The sequence below is a fragment of the Sander vitreus genome, chromosome 19, assembly GCF_031162955.1.
Source record: "Sander vitreus isolate 19-12246 chromosome 19, sanVit1, whole genome shotgun sequence".
Classification (NCBI taxonomy): Eukaryota; Metazoa; Chordata; class Actinopteri; order Perciformes; family Percidae; genus Sander; species Sander vitreus.
In genome coordinates this window covers 7,915,880-7,935,122 of record NC_135873.1, presented here as the reverse complement: position 1 = coordinate 7,935,122, position 19,243 = coordinate 7,915,880, and the positions used below count along the sequence as shown (strand labels likewise).

General features: G+C 41.6%; 1 protein-coding gene across 2 annotated transcripts in view; it reads right to left on the bottom strand.

Annotated features, from left to right (window-relative positions):
* The window catches only part of acap1 (ArfGAP with coiled-coil, ankyrin repeat and PH domains 1), a 20,263-nt gene extending 1,020 nt beyond the window's left edge, over positions 1-19,243 (bottom strand). Inside the window, exons 1-22 of one of the 2 annotated variants that reach the window (XR_013503495.1) lie at positions 18,641-19,243; positions 16,277-16,334; positions 13,441-13,560; positions 12,214-12,267; positions 11,981-12,039; positions 11,348-11,531; positions 10,415-10,459; positions 10,196-10,291; positions 8,079-8,153; positions 7,859-7,971; positions 7,579-7,630; positions 7,342-7,442; positions 7,026-7,137; positions 6,639-6,841; positions 6,449-6,518; positions 6,165-6,259; positions 4,445-4,635; positions 4,098-4,142; positions 3,770-3,945; positions 3,149-3,258; positions 1,665-1,775; positions 249-1,575 (exon numbers count right to left, since the gene is read on the bottom strand). Coding sequence is in view for 1 of the 2 variants with exons in the window: in XM_078275511.1 (XP_078131637.1) it covers positions 1,514-1,575; positions 1,665-1,775; positions 3,149-3,258; positions 3,770-3,945; positions 4,098-4,142; positions 4,445-4,635; positions 6,165-6,259; positions 6,449-6,518; positions 6,639-6,841; positions 7,026-7,137; positions 7,342-7,442; positions 7,579-7,630; positions 7,859-7,971; positions 8,079-8,153; positions 10,196-10,291; positions 10,415-10,459; positions 11,348-11,531; positions 11,981-12,039; positions 12,214-12,267; positions 13,441-13,560; positions 16,277-16,334; positions 18,641-18,693 (2,185 nt within the window). In the remaining variant the exon portion in view is untranslated. The remainder of the gene's footprint in view (positions 1-248; positions 1,576-1,664; positions 1,776-3,148; positions 3,259-3,769; positions 3,946-4,097; positions 4,143-4,444; positions 4,636-6,164; positions 6,260-6,448; positions 6,519-6,638; positions 6,842-7,025; positions 7,138-7,341; positions 7,443-7,578; positions 7,631-7,858; positions 7,972-8,078; positions 8,154-10,195; positions 10,292-10,414; positions 10,460-11,347; positions 11,532-11,980; positions 12,040-12,213; positions 12,268-13,440; positions 13,561-16,276; positions 16,335-18,640) is intronic. The other variant, XM_078275511.1, reaches the window with a different exon arrangement.

Below are 19,243 nucleotides of genomic sequence, written 5' to 3'. Positions count from 1 at the left end.
CTAAGAATCCATTTGTTTAAATTAATGCCATCTCTTCTGGGTTTAAAATGCTTGGCTTTCTTCAAATGAGGCACAACACATTTCATCAAAAGCTGCATCGTTTTGGATAGGACAATTGTTTTAGGACAGTTTTAATGAATGTTAACTCAACCAACTATTTCCTGAACACATCGAGAGTGGTAGCCCTAAAGCAAGCTGCATGCAACTGAACAAATAAACACACATCAGGGCATGCACATGCACATTACCTCTTAGTGTGCAGTAGGTGGCACACTGCACAAGCAGTTGAGACCAGCTGGACATCTCAGCGGGCAGAAGGCAAAGGCACATGAGTGCACACAACAAAGACACACACAGTGATAAAGCACAGCACGTCAAATACTGACCAGCAGTCGTTTGGAGCAGACAAAAGCATCACGTTTCCATTCCTTTATGAGTGAAACCGTGATGGAATACGGCTGACACAAGAAACTTAACAAAAAAGCTTTGATAGCCACTAAAGGACAGTCATGAAAGAATGGACTATGCAGCTTGAAAAGGAGCCAAATGACAAAAAGCAAACAAAACCCTTGTTAAGCTCAAGAGCTGCAGCACAGAGCTCTTGGAATTCTGATAAATACAAATATATAACAGATTTCAAACTGCGTCACTATTCACAGAATAGCGGAATAAAACTGTCCTTGAGAACCAAATCCGGCATTGAATTTAGCTTACATAACTGGACTGAAAAAGTCCAGTACACATGGAACAATGTACTAACTCTCAATAAAAAAAAACTCTCTTATAAAGCCAGAACACTGTACATCCTGTATAAAAAATATCCCCAATATACAATATCAGATTGAGGTCTAGTGTCTAGTGATTTAGGTCTAGTGTATATACATTTTCTTAAACCTCAGATGTACAACATTGGAAACACTCACATGCAGCACTCTCTATTGACACGGTATTCAGAGATTTTGTGGGCTTCAAAGTGCAGGAGGATGTGCGTTTGTAATTCAAAGTGCAATGTGGACTCCTGTTACTTTCTCACAATGTCCCTTCTTTGTTTTACAAGGCATATTCCTGTCTTCACTGATACAATAAATGTGTTCTCTCTCACTTATGTCCTTGAGACTCTGTCGTACCCGGTGTTCTGGCTCTTTCTTGGTTTACAAGAATTGGATTTTATGCTTTCTTAATTATGGCAATTTCACTTTTTTTTGTGATGACATGTTTCCTTGGATGATATGTGTGGAAGGCCAGGACACGTTCTCTGCAGATACTGCAGATAAACACCACATGATATTGCAAAACCAGTGATTTCTGATACTTAACAACCAAAAACAAGCTCATTCCAGTCTCACTGCCTGTCTCTTGTCCTGGGCTGATTTCTATCCCCACTAATCATTTTGCCCCCCCAGAGCCCAGCCACTTATGTGGTTCTTTATAGACTGGAGGCTCTTCCTGCTGTGGGCCCGCCCACCTCCTGTCCCACCCAATAAACCTCCAGATCCCTGCCCCCCCGAGTGACCTGATTGGCCAAACGCTCCATCCATCTCCCGCATCTCCTTGTTCATTTTGGCGATCCGCAGCCTGAAAAGGAGCAGATCAGTTAGAAAAACTGTTGTTGTTAACCGCTTTACATCGTCACACAGGGGGGTTTTCTTGTCTCAAATACTCACAAAGTGACGATGTCAGCGTTGGCATTGTCCACAGCAATAGTTATGGGGTCTTTTTGGTTCTTGTCTCTGGCGTTGTAGTCTGCTCCTCGCTTCAAGAAGAGACAAACCAACCTGGGAAAGCAAAAGAGATTTATAACGTGTGTTAACCGTGTGCAAAGATCCCCATCATTTTTTAATTCATCTTTGGACAAATTTGCCTCATCTTTACAGTTCTTCACGTGAAGAGGAAATGCAGTGAGTGCCCAAAGGAGACTTGTAGTTCCTAGTTTTGTTCTTGAATTAAAGTTATTGTAGCTTATAAATTCTTGGAACTATTTGGTCAAAAAGAGACTCTTGTTTTCTTGTAATCCTTGGTCTTGAATGTACTGTAAAAATAAAACCTACTTTTAAATTATAAAATGTCATGCTCCGCAGCAGAAGTCAGCAATCTGACCCAGGCCAGATGAGATTAGAGACAAATTATGACTTTCTGATAAATAGTGCAGATACAGGTCCATGTTATCTGCATTTTCTCTCTCTGTTTGCCAAATAAACAACCACGTTCATTTGGCAGTAGAAATGTTGCTGTAAAGCTACGATGGGCAACTTTGCGCTGCTTCAAAATGAAAAACATTTGACAACAATACCTATACATCATGTCAACTTCACAAAGATCTGAAATGCTTCAAGATAAAAAAATAAAAATAAAAAAAACATCCTAAGGTCGAGCTGTCAAAAGTCTTAAATCCTCTACTGTAGACTCTATTGTATTTTATTTTAATTCATCACTTCCTTTGTGCTGAGATTTCCCACTTTACACAAAAAGGAATGTCATTCGGGCAAACAGGGTGAATGGACTAAGCTTTGTTAATGGTTCTGGGCGCTGTGCCTGAAGGCTTAAAAAGATTTTCTTTGAGTGTGTGCATATAAAGTAGTCGGTTTATTTTTCTGCACTTGCATTTCTGCCAGAGAAAAACAACATGTGTCGGTGTCTAATTTTGTTTGTATGTGTATCTTTGTTTTTTTATTGAATTGTTGCGTATCGGATCAGTCATTGTTATAAGTCTGATGGCCTATTCATGTCTCTAGAATTATCTGTAGGTTGTACTGAAGGTGGCCCTTTGACCAAAACATCCACTTTTTGTCACATTTTTTTTTAAAGATTATTTTTTGGGCTTTTCCGCCTTTAATTTGACAGGACAGCTAGGTGAGAAAGGGGAGAGAGAGGGGGAAGACATTCAGGAAATCGTCACAGGTCGGACTCGAACCCTGGACCTCTGCATCGAGGCATACCTCTCAGTATATGTGTGCCTGCTCTACCACTGAGCCAACCCGGCCACAGTCACATTTTTTTTTTTAACATTGTGTCAACTTTTATACACCATCAGTGTGCGGGCGGTTTTTCTATGAAATGGGACTGTTGGTACAGTATGTGTGTGTGATACTGTGTGTGCGTGCGCGCGTGTATGTGTGTTACAGTGTGCGTGTGTGACAGTGTGTCCTACCCAGTGTGACCCAGGATGGTGGCGTGGTGAAGCGGCCCTCTCCCGTTGCTGTCTGCCTGGTTAACGTTAGCGCCGTTCTGCAGCAGGAACTCACAGGCTGCCAGGGCGTTCTGGTGAGGAAACAGGAACGCGTGAGCTGCCTTCATATATTATTAAAAAGGTATAGTAAGCGTTGTTAATCCAATACACTTTTTGTCAAATGCAGTGATTATCTCCTCACAGTCACCTAGCTCTCTATTATTTACAGCATGTGAATGTGCCGTCCGGCCGGTAGTTATCTGTCTGTGAATCTGGTGGGGGGGGGCTTCTGAAGAGGGGTTGTTTTTGTTTGACAGTTGAGTTCAAATATCAACAATCTTCTCGCAGCATCGCTTACTGCACCTCGAATAAACACACAACCTACGTGCACCTCTTCCTACTATCACCTTGTCCAAACAGGTAACACTAAATGTATAAAGCCTCACCAGTGAGCCCTAAAGGCTGCAAACTGTTGGATGGGCAAAAAAAACAACCAGTATGCTGATGCTGGTGCTAAAGGAGAGGTCAGGAGGTCATCAAAACCATCTTGATTCATCCTCTGGGCACCATCAATATTAACATCAAATTGAATGCATCCCTCACCGCTGAGACGGCCTGTATCAGCGGCGTGCTGGACTCCTCGGCCACGTTGACCCAGTTGACGTCGGCCCCGTGGGCCAAAGCGTCAGCCATGACAGGGAAGTTCTGCAGGGCCGCTGAGCGGTACAGCAGCGCGCCGGGGTGAAGGCAGCTCAGATCCTCTTCATCCTCTTGCACATCTGAGGGGAGCAAAGGGTTAACTTTTCTTTTTGTCAAAGTTTTGACACATAGTTTAAAAAATTTTTCTAGTCTGACAGTCCCTGTTAAAACACATTGTACAAGCTTGTTTTCGTTGTCAGGTCAGCGAGAGTGTGTGCATGTTTTATCTCACCTTTGTGTGTATTGTTCTTTTGGATGAGGTCACTGGGGCTCAGCCCTGAGGAACGAGAGAGAGAGAGAGAGAGAGAGAGAGAGAGAGAGAGAGCCATGATTACTGCTTTATCTTGCTGACTGCAACAACAGCACACACACACACACACATATATATATAATACCGCAGACTAGGCCCTAAGGATTATCAACTTTTGCTGGATCACCAACTTTGGGGAATGTGTGAGTGTGTGGGTGTTTCTGTTTTGTTGACATCAGCAAGAGTTTGAAGAGTGATGAACTAGACAACAAGCAAGCACCCCGCTGGTTTCCATCCATCAGTCCTGATTCTTCGCCCTCTGTGTTTACCTGTGACCCGAGGCAGAGTGGCTCGATTCGGTTTGGGTTTGAGCGGCGGCCGCTGTATGGTCCGGTCCTGCGTGCCCGCTCGGTTCCTTTTGGCGCTGGATCGTCTTAGCAGGGTGTTGCCGGTCCCGGGCAGCTTTTGGATGAACTTCTTTTCAACGTACTTTGATCGGATCCACGACTCCTTGTCTCCTCTGAGGGACAGAAATGATAGATTAGAAAGAAGAAGAAAAAAAAAAAAAGAGATGAAGGAAATTAACATTTTTTCATTAACCTTTTCTCACACAAAACAAAACTAAGAAAGCTGACATGCGGGACCGTTTTAAGCGGTATGTTGTTGAATTTACTTGTTCTCAGTTTGACTCCACAACTTGCTTGTGCAGCTGTAAGAGAAGAATGCTTCACACATGTCCCCGATGTGCTCAGTGTCTTTTAATGAAGTTAACTTTTAAATTCAGTCAAAGAGAGCTCTATTTAGGACTCAAAGTGCCTCGTTTCTTTACTATTTAATTACAGCACAAATGCAAGCTGTCTACCACTTAACAATGCAATGTTGTTTATCAGCTGTGTCCTCTTAGGCAGTGGTTCCCAAACTTGTTCCCATCAAGGAGCCCTACAGTGACACAGATTAGACCACGGACCCCTATTTGGTAAAATTTTGTCCCAGGGTCTCCCATCTGATAGAATTTTTGATTTTTGATTTTTATTATAGAAAGTGTATATAACCCGTGACCTAAATAGTCATACGTTCTGTCATTGTGTTAGTTATGGATGGAATTATAGTAACAAAAAATGATTCCCCTTGTACGTCTGAAACCCCGTCAAGGACCCTGGGGGTCCCCGGCCCCCACTTTGGGAACCACAGCTCTAAGGCATTAGAATTGTCAATATGTCACTGCAAAAAAAAAAATAGAACAAAAAAGTAATATTCCAAAAGGACGTAAAAAACTAAACAACTAATGTAAGACCCAGACAAGACAAGACTGAAAGCTCATGCTGCAGAAAGCATGCAGCCTCACAGCAAGTTTCCGGAGGACACTGTGTGTATCATGTGTATCATGGTACCTGTTGAACTTCCTGCCTGCTGCGACACAACAGAGAAGAGGAAGTCAAATTCTAAAGAGAGACGTAGGCCGCTGATAGAATCATCTGTAAACCAAAGATCTTTGCAGGTGGTACATTTTCAAAGCTCAGCCACCGAAACCACTCAACACACGTACTCAGTATATATACAGTAAGCCTTTTTCAGAGTTGTGAATAGCTGGAGCAAATCCACTCACACTCAGAGGTGCCAATGTACAAATATAATTTAAAGACAGAATTAAACCAATTTGGTAATGCACTTCCACAAAAAGTTAGAAAACTTATGTGAGACACATTAAAATAAGACCGGTCATAGACGAAGCAACGGAGGCTGAGATATCCTGACTTTTATTCTCTATTATGGGTCATGCTCTAGAAATGATGCGTCCTACATTTCCCATAATGCAACCAAAAGCATCTTTTTGTTAGACCCTCTTTTCCTTTTAAATGTCTACATCTTTCTAACACCATGGCCTAGTTTCTAAAGTAGACTTTTTGCTGAAAATATGAAATCAAAAGCCAAAGCCAAGATACCCCCGATAACATCACCAGGGTTAATGTCATGATGAGTAAACTGAGCTGCATGTGTAAAATCAGTGGACTGTTCCCTTCAGATATCTGTGCGTTGGTTAGTTTGTACCTGGGACTGGAGGGGTGGGGCTTCTTGATGGTGATCTCATCAATGCGGGCCTCGTAGATCCTGTTGATTACTGTGTTTCCTAATTCACACATCAACTGAAGAAAGCAAAGAAATACGATTTTTTAATTTATATTTTAGAGTTTGTTGCTCTTTTTGGAGAGGTTAGTTAAAGTGAACGATTACATAACTCATTGCATAATCATTATACTCAGTGGAATGTCTTGTTAGCACAGAAAATGCAATAATGAGGTTGTGCAGCTGCTGCAGTTAAAATGTTAAATTACCTTAATGAGCTCTGGCTCCCAGGAGTCGAGAGTGAGCGAGCGTACTTTGGAGAAATGGACTCCCAGGCTCCTGTTGGAGGAGGAAACCATTACAGCTAAGGTTTCAAGCCAAGCGTGTGTGTGTGTGTGTGTGTGTGTGTGTGTGTGTGTGTGTGTGTGTGTGTGTGTGTGTGTGTGTGTGTGTGTATACCTGTGTATTCCTGAGCATGTGATGCAAAGCGTGATGCCCAGGTTGATGGAGGCCCAATCAGGACCGGGCTCCCCGCAGTCGCAGCACTGCTTGTTCCCTGGGATCGCCTGGACCTCCTCCAGGGCCTTGCAGCCCTTGTTCTCCTGATCCACTCCTCCCCCTCCTCCCAAACTGCTCGCCGACACCGAGCTGAGGCGCTGTCTCTGATAACACACACACGCAAGAATGAGGAGAGGCACAAAAGCACATAACTTCCTCTGTATCCCCTCAGATTAAACTCCAACTGAAAAATGCACTTATAGAGGACGGTGTATTTTGTGTGTGTGTGTGTGTGTGTGTGTGTGTGTGTGTGTGTGTGTGTGTGTGTGTGTGTGTGTGTGTTCTCACTGGGCTGTGTGGGTCCTCTCGGTGCTCCTGAAAGGCTGAGGCGATGCTGTTTTGGACGGCACTTATCCACGCCTGCTGCTGCCTTTCCGAGTCTGCCTGTAACAAACAACACCTACACACACACACACACACACACATTGATGTAGAAAATTCTCCCCCCCCCCTTTCGCTCTTTTGCAGGACGCTCTAATCCACACACTTAACACTGATGAGAATGCATGATGTTTGTGCATTCATGCATACGTGTATTTAAGCGATGGCGATGACCGCCATCGCTTAAATACACGTATGCACAAACATTTTCGCCCACACTCACTTTGACGGGGAGACCACTTCAAAGCAGAATCGTCTCTCGTTTTCACTGCTGGGCTTGACTGTGCAAAGACGCAAGTCCTCCACCACGACTGTAGGCTGGTCCTGGGAGAGACGCAGAGCGGAAAAACATGCAGGTCACACTGTGCATGTTATTATGTACATTTGTGTTTATTCAAGCCTCTTTTTTTTTTTAAAAGCACGTTAAAAAATAGTGACACTGAAGACATCTAAAATATACCTTAAATTTCTTCTGATACACCAGCTGATTTTTTTGAATCGAGAACCAACGCCTGGATAAGAACGAGAACATGAAACGGTCATAATGTCAAGAAGTCTTCGGGATCATTGTTGAACCAGCAAAGAAACAAGAGACACATAGTGGACACACAGCGCACAGTTCAGGAACTATTCCCCAACACTGTGGACATTTGAGTCCTTTTAGTGAGACGTATGGAGGGAGAAAAGCACAAAGACAGTGCAGCTGCTCTATGCGAGACATTTCCTGGGCGAATTTGTACCTGCTCCAGGTCTTGAAAGCGTTGCTGGCTCTCTTATAAAGGTACCCCTCCATGGCGATTCCGTTGGCTGCATCAGCATTGAAATCCATGATGGAGTCATCATAGGACACGTCCTGGAAATATTTGAGAAAAATAAATCACTTTTTTCGTTTTTTTTTATTTTTTATTATTGTGGTCTAATAGATTTATATATGTAAAAGTGTTTTTGTAAATGTATTACCTTTTTCTTAATTGCAGTGTGTCTTTCCTCCATGTCCCTCTTCTCCCGGGCAGAGTTTAGGACAAACTGTGTGTGCTATTAAATACAGAAATAGACACAGAGAGGTCATACTACAGTATATATGTAAATATTGGTTTTTAAATGATGTACATTATTCCACTCATAATAACTCCCCATCAAGAGCTTAAAAAAAACAACTTGTATGTATAATCTATTAAACTTTCTGATACATTTACTGAGATTTTGACTCTGATTTCTGTACATATGTTTCTCTCTTTTCTATTCATGCCTATTTAGTTGTGTTTTTTTCTATCTATTCACTGTCTTCAAGGACAACTTTCCCCTTTTTTCCTTTCCAACATCTTTGCCTGACGTTCACAGTAGGTTATCAATCCTGCAGTCTTTGCTCTTCAGGAAATAGGAATTAGGAAGTGTTGAACCTCTTCCTACATCCTGTGTCAAATTGAAAAAACAACACTGGTGGAGTCTTTTCAGTGTTTTATTCCTGTGTGTGTGTGTGTGTGTGTGTGTGTGTGTGTGTGTGTGTGTGTGTGTGTGTGTGTGTGTGTGTGTGTGTCTCTCTCTCTCTCTCTCTCTCTCTCATCTGCTTATTCATATCATTTCCTGTTGAAATAGGAAGAGCTTTGTTGCAGTTGGATTCGGCCAGTGAACGCTGTCAAATGTATTTCCTGTTTGAGATTCTTCTCATTTCGCAAAAACACTTAACAATAATACTGCTAATGTCCAAGGTTGATGAAGCAAAACCTTTTTCCAGTTTTGGACAAAGATCAGGAACTAATTTTCTCACACACACACACACACACACACACACACACACACACACACACACACACACACGTTTGTGGCACTATCCTAACCTTAACCATCACAACTAAATGCCTAACCTTAACCCTCACCCTAACCTAATTCTATCCCTAATCCTACAACCAAGTCTTAACCCTCTAAACTTGTGGGGTCCAGCATTTTGGCCCACAAGGCTGTCGGGACCCCACAAGTATACTGGACTCCCGATTTTTGGACCCCACAAATATAGTCTCTCAAACACACACACACACACACACACTCTATTTCCTGTTGTTGCTCACTTTTTCCTGTCACGATGAAACAGTGATGTCATATGTGATTCATCGGCATGGCTCCTTAGAAAGATGCCAAAAACTCGTCTGATGCAACTCATTATTAAAAAGGTACCGTGTAGTTTCAGTTGCCATTCAACATGTCTTACCAATATCTCGTATATCTTTAAGCTGAAATGTAACATTTTGAATCCATTTAATGCCTCATAAATATTTGCAAAGTCTTTTTGAATGTTTGAAACTTGCATTGTAAATACCACTGTGTGGTCATCTTCTCTTTAACTGGCACGCTCTCCAATTGTTTCATTTGATCACTTTTTAATCTTTTAATTTCTTAACAAAAAGGCAAAATTTAGAGAAACAAATAAAAATTGTGTAGCAAAACTCTGCTTTTTCTGCATCCTTGTACTGTATAATGCTGAGCAGAAGACACAAACCTGCTCATTAAGACATTGCTCTCCAGTAATCAAACCTCCACAGGGTATGAGGAATATTATATGTTCAAAAGCTCCAGAACGGCTTCTAAAAGGGATCTTGTGGTGACATTGCTTTACCCACTGCTGTTCTAAAAGTCAAGACTGAACTTTTAACCTAAACTTTTAGGTCGGCATGGACGAGAGTTATTTAAAAAGGCCTACCAGCACTTCTAAAGTGTAATAATTAATATGAGATATGTTTTTAAACTTTAAAGTGGGCTAGGTTGGCTGTTCCCCCCCTGCTTCTAGGCTTTTTGCTAAGCTAAGCCAATCACCTCCTGGGTGAAAGCCCTGCTGCTTGCAACACCTTTAGGCTGCTATATTCACTAAACTCTGCTTAACACACTGACAATTTTCCTTTTCTTAGACTCTTACTAAGCACTCCACACAAGACTCCTCTTCCTGCCCAGCTGTTATTTATTTAGTTAATATTCATACAGAGCCAGTTCTGTCATCGAAAGCCATGGCAGCACCTCACATGATTGCTACAAGATGCAACTGCAACAAAGGAAATGTAACCAATCAGGCTTTTGAAAAAAATTACCTCTTCATTCAGTTTCTGTCGATATTCCTCCAGTTCTGAGAAAGACTGGTGGCCATGTTGGAAGAGCTGAGCCTGGGCCTCCATCAGTGACAACATCTGACAGGAACGCATGTGAGAGTATTTACAAAAATTCTTACATACATGCGTTTTTATGATGTAGACACCATGTATTTACAAAAGCAACGAAAACAAACTTAAAATGGGTCAACGTGAACTCACTGCCATCAGAATGTCTGTCTTCTTCTTGGCCTCAATGACATTAATCTGAAACAAAATGAAGCAGCGGTTTGAGACAGTGTTCATGTTTCCATGACCAAAGACTCATCGGCCAGTTAAACTTCTGGGAGCCAACCACAAGTCTGGAGAGAAGCACAGAGGCAAACCTGTTATCATTCAAAACAGGAAAAGCACAACTATAATTAGACGGGCTGTTGTGTGTCCTATCCAGGCTGGTTTTGGTAGCTGAATGCACTTACAGCACGTGACTGTTTTGGCAGATTACAACATTTGTTTTCTCACATAATGTAGTTAAATTTGAAGTGGACCCTGTATTAGCCTGTTTTTACTGTATACACACATAAGCAGGGTTTTTCCTGGCTCAGAATGGGCCTTTGGGGGGAGGACTACGCACGGCAGGAAGCATGATCGGTCCGCGTACAGTAAAGGCAATGAGTCTGTGTTACTTTATTTGACAGAAGTCTATGCATTTACCTGTTATTTCTGACAATTTGATAAATAAAAATGTATATTGTGCTTGAGTAAATAAAACTCCAATCAACAAAAATTGTTAAAAAAAAAACTAATATTAAAAGGTGCTCTAAGCAATGTTGGGTGATGTCACTTCTTGTTGACGTTCAAAGTATTTTCAAACAAAACGGAGGCTTGCACCACCAGAATATATTAAAAGAAGCATATTGAAAAAATAATATATACAAATGAAAACAGCAGATCAAGCCAAAAATAAAAGTACAGATAAGTGAAATATATGATTAAGACTAATGCCAAATATATACAGTAGAGCTAAATAAAGTGCAGTTCCTGGTAAGATACAGTGTGACAGTGAGTCTAAAGCACACTCTTTTATTCCTGTCGCCCCAACATAAAGTGAAAAAGTAAGTCAGTATTTTTACTTCGTCCAGCATTCTTTCTCACCTCCAGGACGTAATCCAGGGCCTCAGACCGAAAGGTCTTGCGTGCATTTAGCAGAGCATTGCTTGCCTCCTCCACTTCATGTTGTTTCCCCCGTGGGGCCTGAGCGTTCCTCACCAGCGCCCCCTCCAGGCATTCACTGCCACGCTCAAACCCCCTGCGCACGTCCTTGAACCGACGCACATCCCTGGGAGACGGGGAGGGAAGGAAAGAAGAAAGTTCTGCGAGTACTTAACCTTTTATTTGACAAAATACGTTTGTGACATTAAGGCTGTTGCCTTGGGGGATCCAACACATCATTTGGGGTTTTGTGTAACAGAGTTTAAAGGGTGACACTGGAAGATGTGAGCACAGAGGGCTAAACCATGTCAAATATGTCACTGGCTAAAAATCCAGCTCATCACTATTATCACATGCTATGAGTCATCCTCTCTTATCTAATGCAACGGATCGTTCTCACTAATAAGAGCAGACTGCAAGACAAAGTACGAGGAGAAGTCTAATGAAGGATCATAATCCTCTAATTTCTTTTTTTACGCGTGTGCTCATGGTTGTCAGACATGCAGGTGGAGTGACTCAGTCTGAAGAAGGTGGCATCTACAAGATTAGATGGAGAGAAAAAAGCAGCTCACTCACTCTTTGACAAAGTTCTGCAGCTTCATCTTGACTGACTTCTGTGTGGTTTCAATCACTTCCTAAAAAGAAGGAAAAGGAGAGAGAGACAAAAAACTATAACAGTGTGCTGCAGCCTTGGCCCAGAGACAGACAGACAGCCCAACAGACAGACAGACACACATAAAGACAGGCAGACAAACAGACACACACACACACACACACACACACACACACACACACACACACAGACTCACCCCCTGTGCCTCCAAGACAATAGACAGCTTTTTGGAAAACTTATCCAAACACTCCTGCAGGAAAGACATCATAATTTAGACTCTCATCAAATCTCAGCAGCACTGTCATGTTTCTTATCTAAAACAACTATTTCTGTTTCGTAGTCGGAGTGCAGATTTTGTCTCATTTAAACTTATGTTGTGTGGAGATAAAAAAGTAATGCAAATGTGCCAAAAGTATTCAGACAGTTGAATGATTTAAATAAAACTAGTACCATCCAGTTTGAGCCTCTAGTAGGTGGAACACTCTACCATATGAATCAAGAAACTGCACCACCTACCATAACTCCACACAAAGTCTCAAGGCCTGGCTCTTGGTAAGTCAGGCTCGATGGTGTTTTTTGCCTCCAACGGCGCCTTCCAGGCAGCTAACCCTAACCTTAACCCTAAACATAACCATTGCCGCGCTGCCTGGAAGGAGATGTTGGGGGCAAAAAACACCAAAGACCGAAAGTCAGACTTGTGAACAGTTTTAATCTCCTGGTAATTTTATATTATCGTTGTTATCACTGCTGACCTGCTGCTAACATGTTTGATGTTTGATGTCTTGCCCGGTGTCAAATATAGCCCGCTCTGCATTCCTTGGGTACGTATGAAAGATTAACTTGTATTTTAACTATTTTACCATCTTATTAACCTGTACTGCAACCTTTAGTGCTATATTAACACCACCCTCGTGAGTGATGTAGCCTATTTCATCCTTTTATTACTGCTTGTTACTGCTTTGCATGGTTGAGCGGTGCAAGGAGATGACTCGGGTCTGTGTTGCTTGACTGTGTTTTGACGCTTGCATGGCTTCCTGTACTGAATGCGGATACTGCTGATGTGTAACTGTGCTAATGTCTTGCTGCTTCCTGTAGCTCTGCATGGCTTATTGAGAAAGCTTATTGGTTGCTCTAGCTGTCTTTATGGTGTCTTGTTGACTTCTGTCTGTATAGTTTAACCTGTACTAATGTCTTGCTGTTTCCTGTTGCTCTGGTCTAAAATCATCTGGCCAAAGGACCACAGTTGAAAATTAGCCGGCTGGCTAACACTGGCACATTTACAGTGTGTTGTCCTTTATTAAAGAAAAAAAAGATGTACTTAAAAGTCATAAACCACCACTTTCTTTGAGTAAATGTGACATAATCTGAGAGGGAAAATGGCATGAGACAGAACATGAGTGGTATGCCTCTGTGATCCTTTTACCTCCATCGTCTTGTCCCCGGAGCAGTGCTGTCCCAGATCCCGGAGGCCGTTGACGAAGCTCTTGCTGGTCTGGCAGTAGACTCGGCCTGCCTCCAGCATGGCCTGGCATTGTTTCACAAGCTGGATGACACAAACATGCAACACAACAGTTAATGTATCTTGTGTACTAAAACAAGAGACACTTAAGGTGACTAACTGCCGGTCATAATCAGTATGAATAATTAAACATAATGAGTTATTCCAGGAGTCTACGCTTTAAAGCAATGAAACAGCAAGAGTTAGATGTTATTCATGTAGAGCGTAATCACTGTGCATGCTGGATATAACCTCCAGCTTTTGTTAAATAATGTCTGGAGTTCATTAAACTGCATTAGAGCCAGACCGTTTGTGGATTTACAGGCTGGATTTTTATTTTAAATGTGGGGTTTTATAAATCTATATTTGATAAATCTGATAACAATATATCACCAATATTTAAGTTTTTTTTAAGTTGAAACAAAGACTGAGTCAAGATATTTTACAGATTTACAAATAATGACAGTAATTGTACATAGTATACATTTAAAATGATCTAAAGTAATTTAATACATTTGTACTGGAGACTAAAGATGCAATATTTCATGTTTTGCACACTCATAAGTGGAACCAGCTGTAAACACAACATCAACATATGCCTGGTAGTTATGGCTAACATGTAGGCTAAGCTAACAGTTTCCAGTTAACACATCTAGCAAACATGGAACATCATTACCATTGGTTTGAAGTCATGTTTCTGGCCACCTTACCGTTAAGGTGTACCATTAAATGTAAGACCAATATCCACTCTTCTTTTAACTCTGTTTGGGTCTTTGTACCATAACAGCAACGTTGTGGACTGTAAGCCAAAAACAATTAACTGAAATTATAACTGTAAATAAAAACAAATACCCCAAAAGTATGTTAAACCTAAGCAGAAGAACAGAAAATGTTAATCTGATTGGCAAGTACTCATTGCCTTCTTGGTTGGATTGGTTCGGTTTAGGCAAGAGGAGTGACATTGGCTAGGGATAGGGTAAGAATGCCAGGGTAAGCCAATTAGAGGCCGAGTAGAGCAGGTCATGCCTTTGCCATCCTAGGAAAAGAAATATCGCTTTCAGGACTGTGTTAGCGTGACAACGATTGCACTTAAGGTGACTATGCACTTTTAAAAGAGGAATGAACTCATCCTTTTCTGTTGCAAATCACAAGTTGTATTACAACACTTACTCAATTCAATACATAGGCTACAAGGGTTTGGTAGCTTCAGCCTAACCTGCTCTGGTATGAGCAGTAGTCGCTAATGTTAGCAAACTCCAGAGAGATGTTTACTGTGTAACTGACATTTCTGAGACTTTTGCTAACTTTATGGCTATTTTCTGCTGCTACTGTCAATGCCACATTTTAACATTTACCATTATCTTGTAATTGCCACTTGTGGCCACAGAGGTCGCTCTTTAGCAAACGTTACATAGGCTCCTCTTGACATCTCCCTTCAGTTAGCTTTGCTGCACCTATTAGTGATGGACAACTTACACCTTTATAGTTTTTATTACTACATTGAGTTTGATGACCTTGTTATTCACAGCCCAGTGTCTGAATGTGAATGAGCTTTTAATATACTAGTGTTTCTTTAATCTTATCCAACATTTACACTGATACTGATAGATCTGATTAGCCACTGTGGGCCAATAGGTCTTTAACAATATATTTTGACATGTCACAGCAGGAAAGTAGTTGAGATACGTGTACTTTATTGGAGTATTTACTTTTTATGCTATTTTATACTTCTGTAGTTACTTATTACTTTGCAAATTAAGATTTTACATACAAAACATATGGTCATCTTATAAAAGATGATACCTGTAATAATACAGTATTTTCTCTTTTAATACTTCAAGTGCATTTTGCTGATAAAACATTTTGAATGTAGGGCCTTTACTTTGCATTGTGATAATACCTTTACCGACCACTTCTTCCACCATGGTCTAAAGGTAGTGGACAGTTGGAATTTTGGTAACTTATTTTTTAAACCAGTAGGTGGGGAATGACACACCCCTCGGTTGTTAATACAATTTCATTTCTGGCAATAAGCCGATCTTGTAACAGCATGATACCATGTAGCATGGTGACAGTACAGGAAAATAAACGGGATCACTTTGTTAATCTAATCTCACAACATGAATTAATGAAAAGTAATTCAATTCATTTACATTTGAAAATGTATCTTTCTTTTTTTTGACAGAGGTCAGGGTTCAGCTACAGAGCAGCAACACTGGAGCTGGTAAGGCCTCAGTTATTTCTGCTCAAGCACACTTGCACAGAGCAGATAAAAGCTGCCTGAGTTGGAACCCAGTTACTGTAGTCCATGTCCCTGCTGCCACACATAAATCACTCACTGTATGATGCACTGCAGAGAGTTCAGTTTTATTTAGGAATAGTATATTTCCATGACATTTAGTTTTTTTGATCAAGGAACAGAAACCCTCTCTATCAGATGAATAGATCTGAAACTGTAAACAACTGTAAACTGTAGTAGTCCAAACACGTAATTGGGGAATATGTTATCGTATCGAAGCAGAACAAACTGTAGTTCTCTCTGTCGTAGGACAATACGATGGGGAAGCAGCACCTGCAGCTACTTCCTGCTCACTGTCAGGTGAAAAATACCTCAACTACCGCCGCCCACCTCTCACTTCACTACCTCTTCACAGCAACTGATACCTGTGTGTGTCTGTGTGTATGTTGTGGGGGGGAACATTTTTGAATGTTTGACTCACTATGACATTATGAAAGTGTGTAGGTGCATCATGTGTCTCACCTTTTCTAAGCGTGTCTCGAGTTCACACACGTCGTTTTGCACCACTTCGATTTCAGCTCTGAAACAGACACACAATCACACAAAGTCACTCACAAGAGGTGGGGGTCAAAGGTCACTATACATTTACTCACAGTAACACATGAACCCCAGTGGGCTGACATTCCTGTTGTTTTTTTTTATGGAGAGAAATCTGTGCCAAAGATGTCCTCAATTTTACAAAGGTTAAAGTCAAGTGAAAGGTTTAAGGTAGTGCTAAAATTATTAGTTGATAAATTGATGAATTAACAGAAATTGGATTATGTATTTGTTTTAGTCGTTTGATCCTGATTTCCCCTCAAGCCTTCAAATACAAAAAAACTGTGTATTTTGTATGTTTTAATGCTTTAATGAAGCTACAGCATGACTGCATCGTTACATGAAATGGAATATTTCCTGTGCATCTTTTTATACTCACTTCACTGTAATGTAGCGTGCCACTATTCATATTTTTAGAAACCTAAGGGCTTAAGCATTATTTCAAAATAAAATTTCTGTGGGTTTGAACAGAGCTTAGATCGTGGAAATGTTGTGTAGGCCAGCAGAATTGGCTTTCTTGCAAGTATTCAGACTGTAAAAAAAAGCAAATATCCAGTATGCTTGTTGCTCAGTAATGGATTATTTCCCTTACATTTTTGAAGAGCTGGCCTTCTCAAACATCTCTCTCACACATGCACAAAAGTGCCTCAGATGTCCTGTGCATGGCTAGTTTGTGGGTATTTGGCGGTATTTTAACAGTCAGTATCTCGTTCTGCCTGTTGTCTCTTCTCACACCAACAGCCTAACCATGTGGTTTCCGCTGCCTTCCACCAACAGTACACAGAGACAGACAGAGAGAGAGAGAGACAGAGGAAGAAAAAAAGAGACGAGACTGAGTGGAGAGAGAAGAGAGGAGGGCCTGGACACTCAACAGTAACTGTTTGTGTTTTCTGTGTTTGTTAGTGCGGGGATGTTTGAAACAAAGTCTGAGGTCATGTCCTCTTGAAACATGACCAAATGAAAAATCAGCTAAGGAGAGAGAGAGAGAGAGAGAGAGAGAGAGAGAGAGAGAGAGAGAGAGAGATCCTTTATTAAAGAGGCATATCCTTTCCATTTCTTTAACATACAGAGATTAAGAAAGTAAATTAAGACCAAGCTAAAGTGGAGTTTCCGCCGTGGCTGTCCCCACAGAAAATGCACTTCCTGTCTCTCCTGTTGATCACCTCAACACATCTCGCCTCACTTCCTGTTGCCCTCCCACCTCACCGTTACCTAACAACAGGAGGCAGCACATTTGAGTGACTGTCCCGAGCTGTCAGTAGGCCTACAGCTTATTTTTGTTTTTCCCCCTCACATTCTCTGCTTATCTGTTTGATTGACTGTGTATATATGTGAGATCATTTTCTTCCCTTTCCTCTGCTGTCTCAGCCTGACACGAGACCTCACCACTGCAGCTGCCACAACTCAGACTTTCCACCACTATGCAAGCCTCATAAACTCAAGACGGGCAACAGAGAGAGAGAGGGGGAAAGAAAGGGACCGAGACTGTATTGAAATGTGCCAAATCAGCTGGAAGAGACGACACCAGCCGCTGTGACTCAGGCAGGATGCCAACAACAATCGGGGCACACCCAAGATATGCCAAACTCTCTTTTGAGCCGCTTGCAAAACCAATTCAGCGACACTTCCCTTTTGATTACAACAGATGCTGACTCTGTGTTGAGAGAAGATTGATTAGACTCTAGCTGACATGCAGACAGCATAGCTAGGAACTTTAGAGGCTTTTAAAGGGGTTTTTATAGGCTTAAAGAGAGCTTAGAAGTAGCTCAAAAGGGCAGAATCACAAGTTAAGTATGCCATACCCATCCATCAGTGTAACTTGATAACCTTATTGATATGTTTCTAATGAAAGATGTTGAGTGACAATAACAGGGTTAATATAGCTTCCTGTGTTTTGAATGACACGTCAAAATGCAGCATGCAAGCAGCAACATCAGGTCAGTGTTTTCAGGCCTGCAGGCCTGCAGGCAGCATCTCATTGCTTGTATTGACCCCCAGCACTTGCAGTGACATGACATGGTTTGACCTCAGACACAGAGGGACTGCTGATTGTTGGCACCAGCAGTTCAAATGGACTCATTAACAAACTGATGTAAATGTTGGTGTCTGAAAAGCAACTAACATGAGGAGATTGCAATATAGACCTTCAAAAAAGGAATATAATGGAAAGGTATGGTGCTTTTCTATCAGTATAATGAGGTTTATCCACCTCTTCTAGCTCAATTCATGAATCCTCCTTTTCATTGCCTACAATCACTATTAGCACTAAAGCACAGGTGAAACTCTTACCTGAAGCGCGGGGAGTCTTTTAAACACTCCTCAAAGTCCAGTTTGACTGTCATCCCTCCGTTTATAGTCGCAGATCACACACAACACTTGATTTCTCGGAATCCTCTTCCGACAAAGAACACTAAATCTTCTTCGGTTTTAAGGCTCCACACCGGCAGCTTGTCTCATTCTTCTTGTCGGACGTTTTCTTCTTTCACAAGTAGAATTTGTATTCCGCCCGCAGCTCGATCCTGTTCAGCTTTTCTCTCTCTTGAAGGGACACCGTGTCCGCGTGCCTGATCTGCCCTCCTCTGTGTCGCACATCCGAGCAACAAGACGACTTGTCACAAGTTATGAATGAGCGCAGGGAGACGTTAGCTGCGCTATTATTACCATTTTAATCTGCCACATAAAAAGGCGAGTGAGGCTAGTATTCGTGCCGGGAGGAGAGGATGCTGCAAAAGTTTTTCGTTAAGAAAGTATCCTTCACTGAGCAATACGGACCGATATTCCAAAAGAATACGATTTAATCAGGTTGTAGCCGGTAGATTGGATGTTATTTCCCAAGAGAGCCGACTGGAGTCGCTCTCTCTCTCTCTCTCTCTCTCTCTCTCTCTCTCTCTC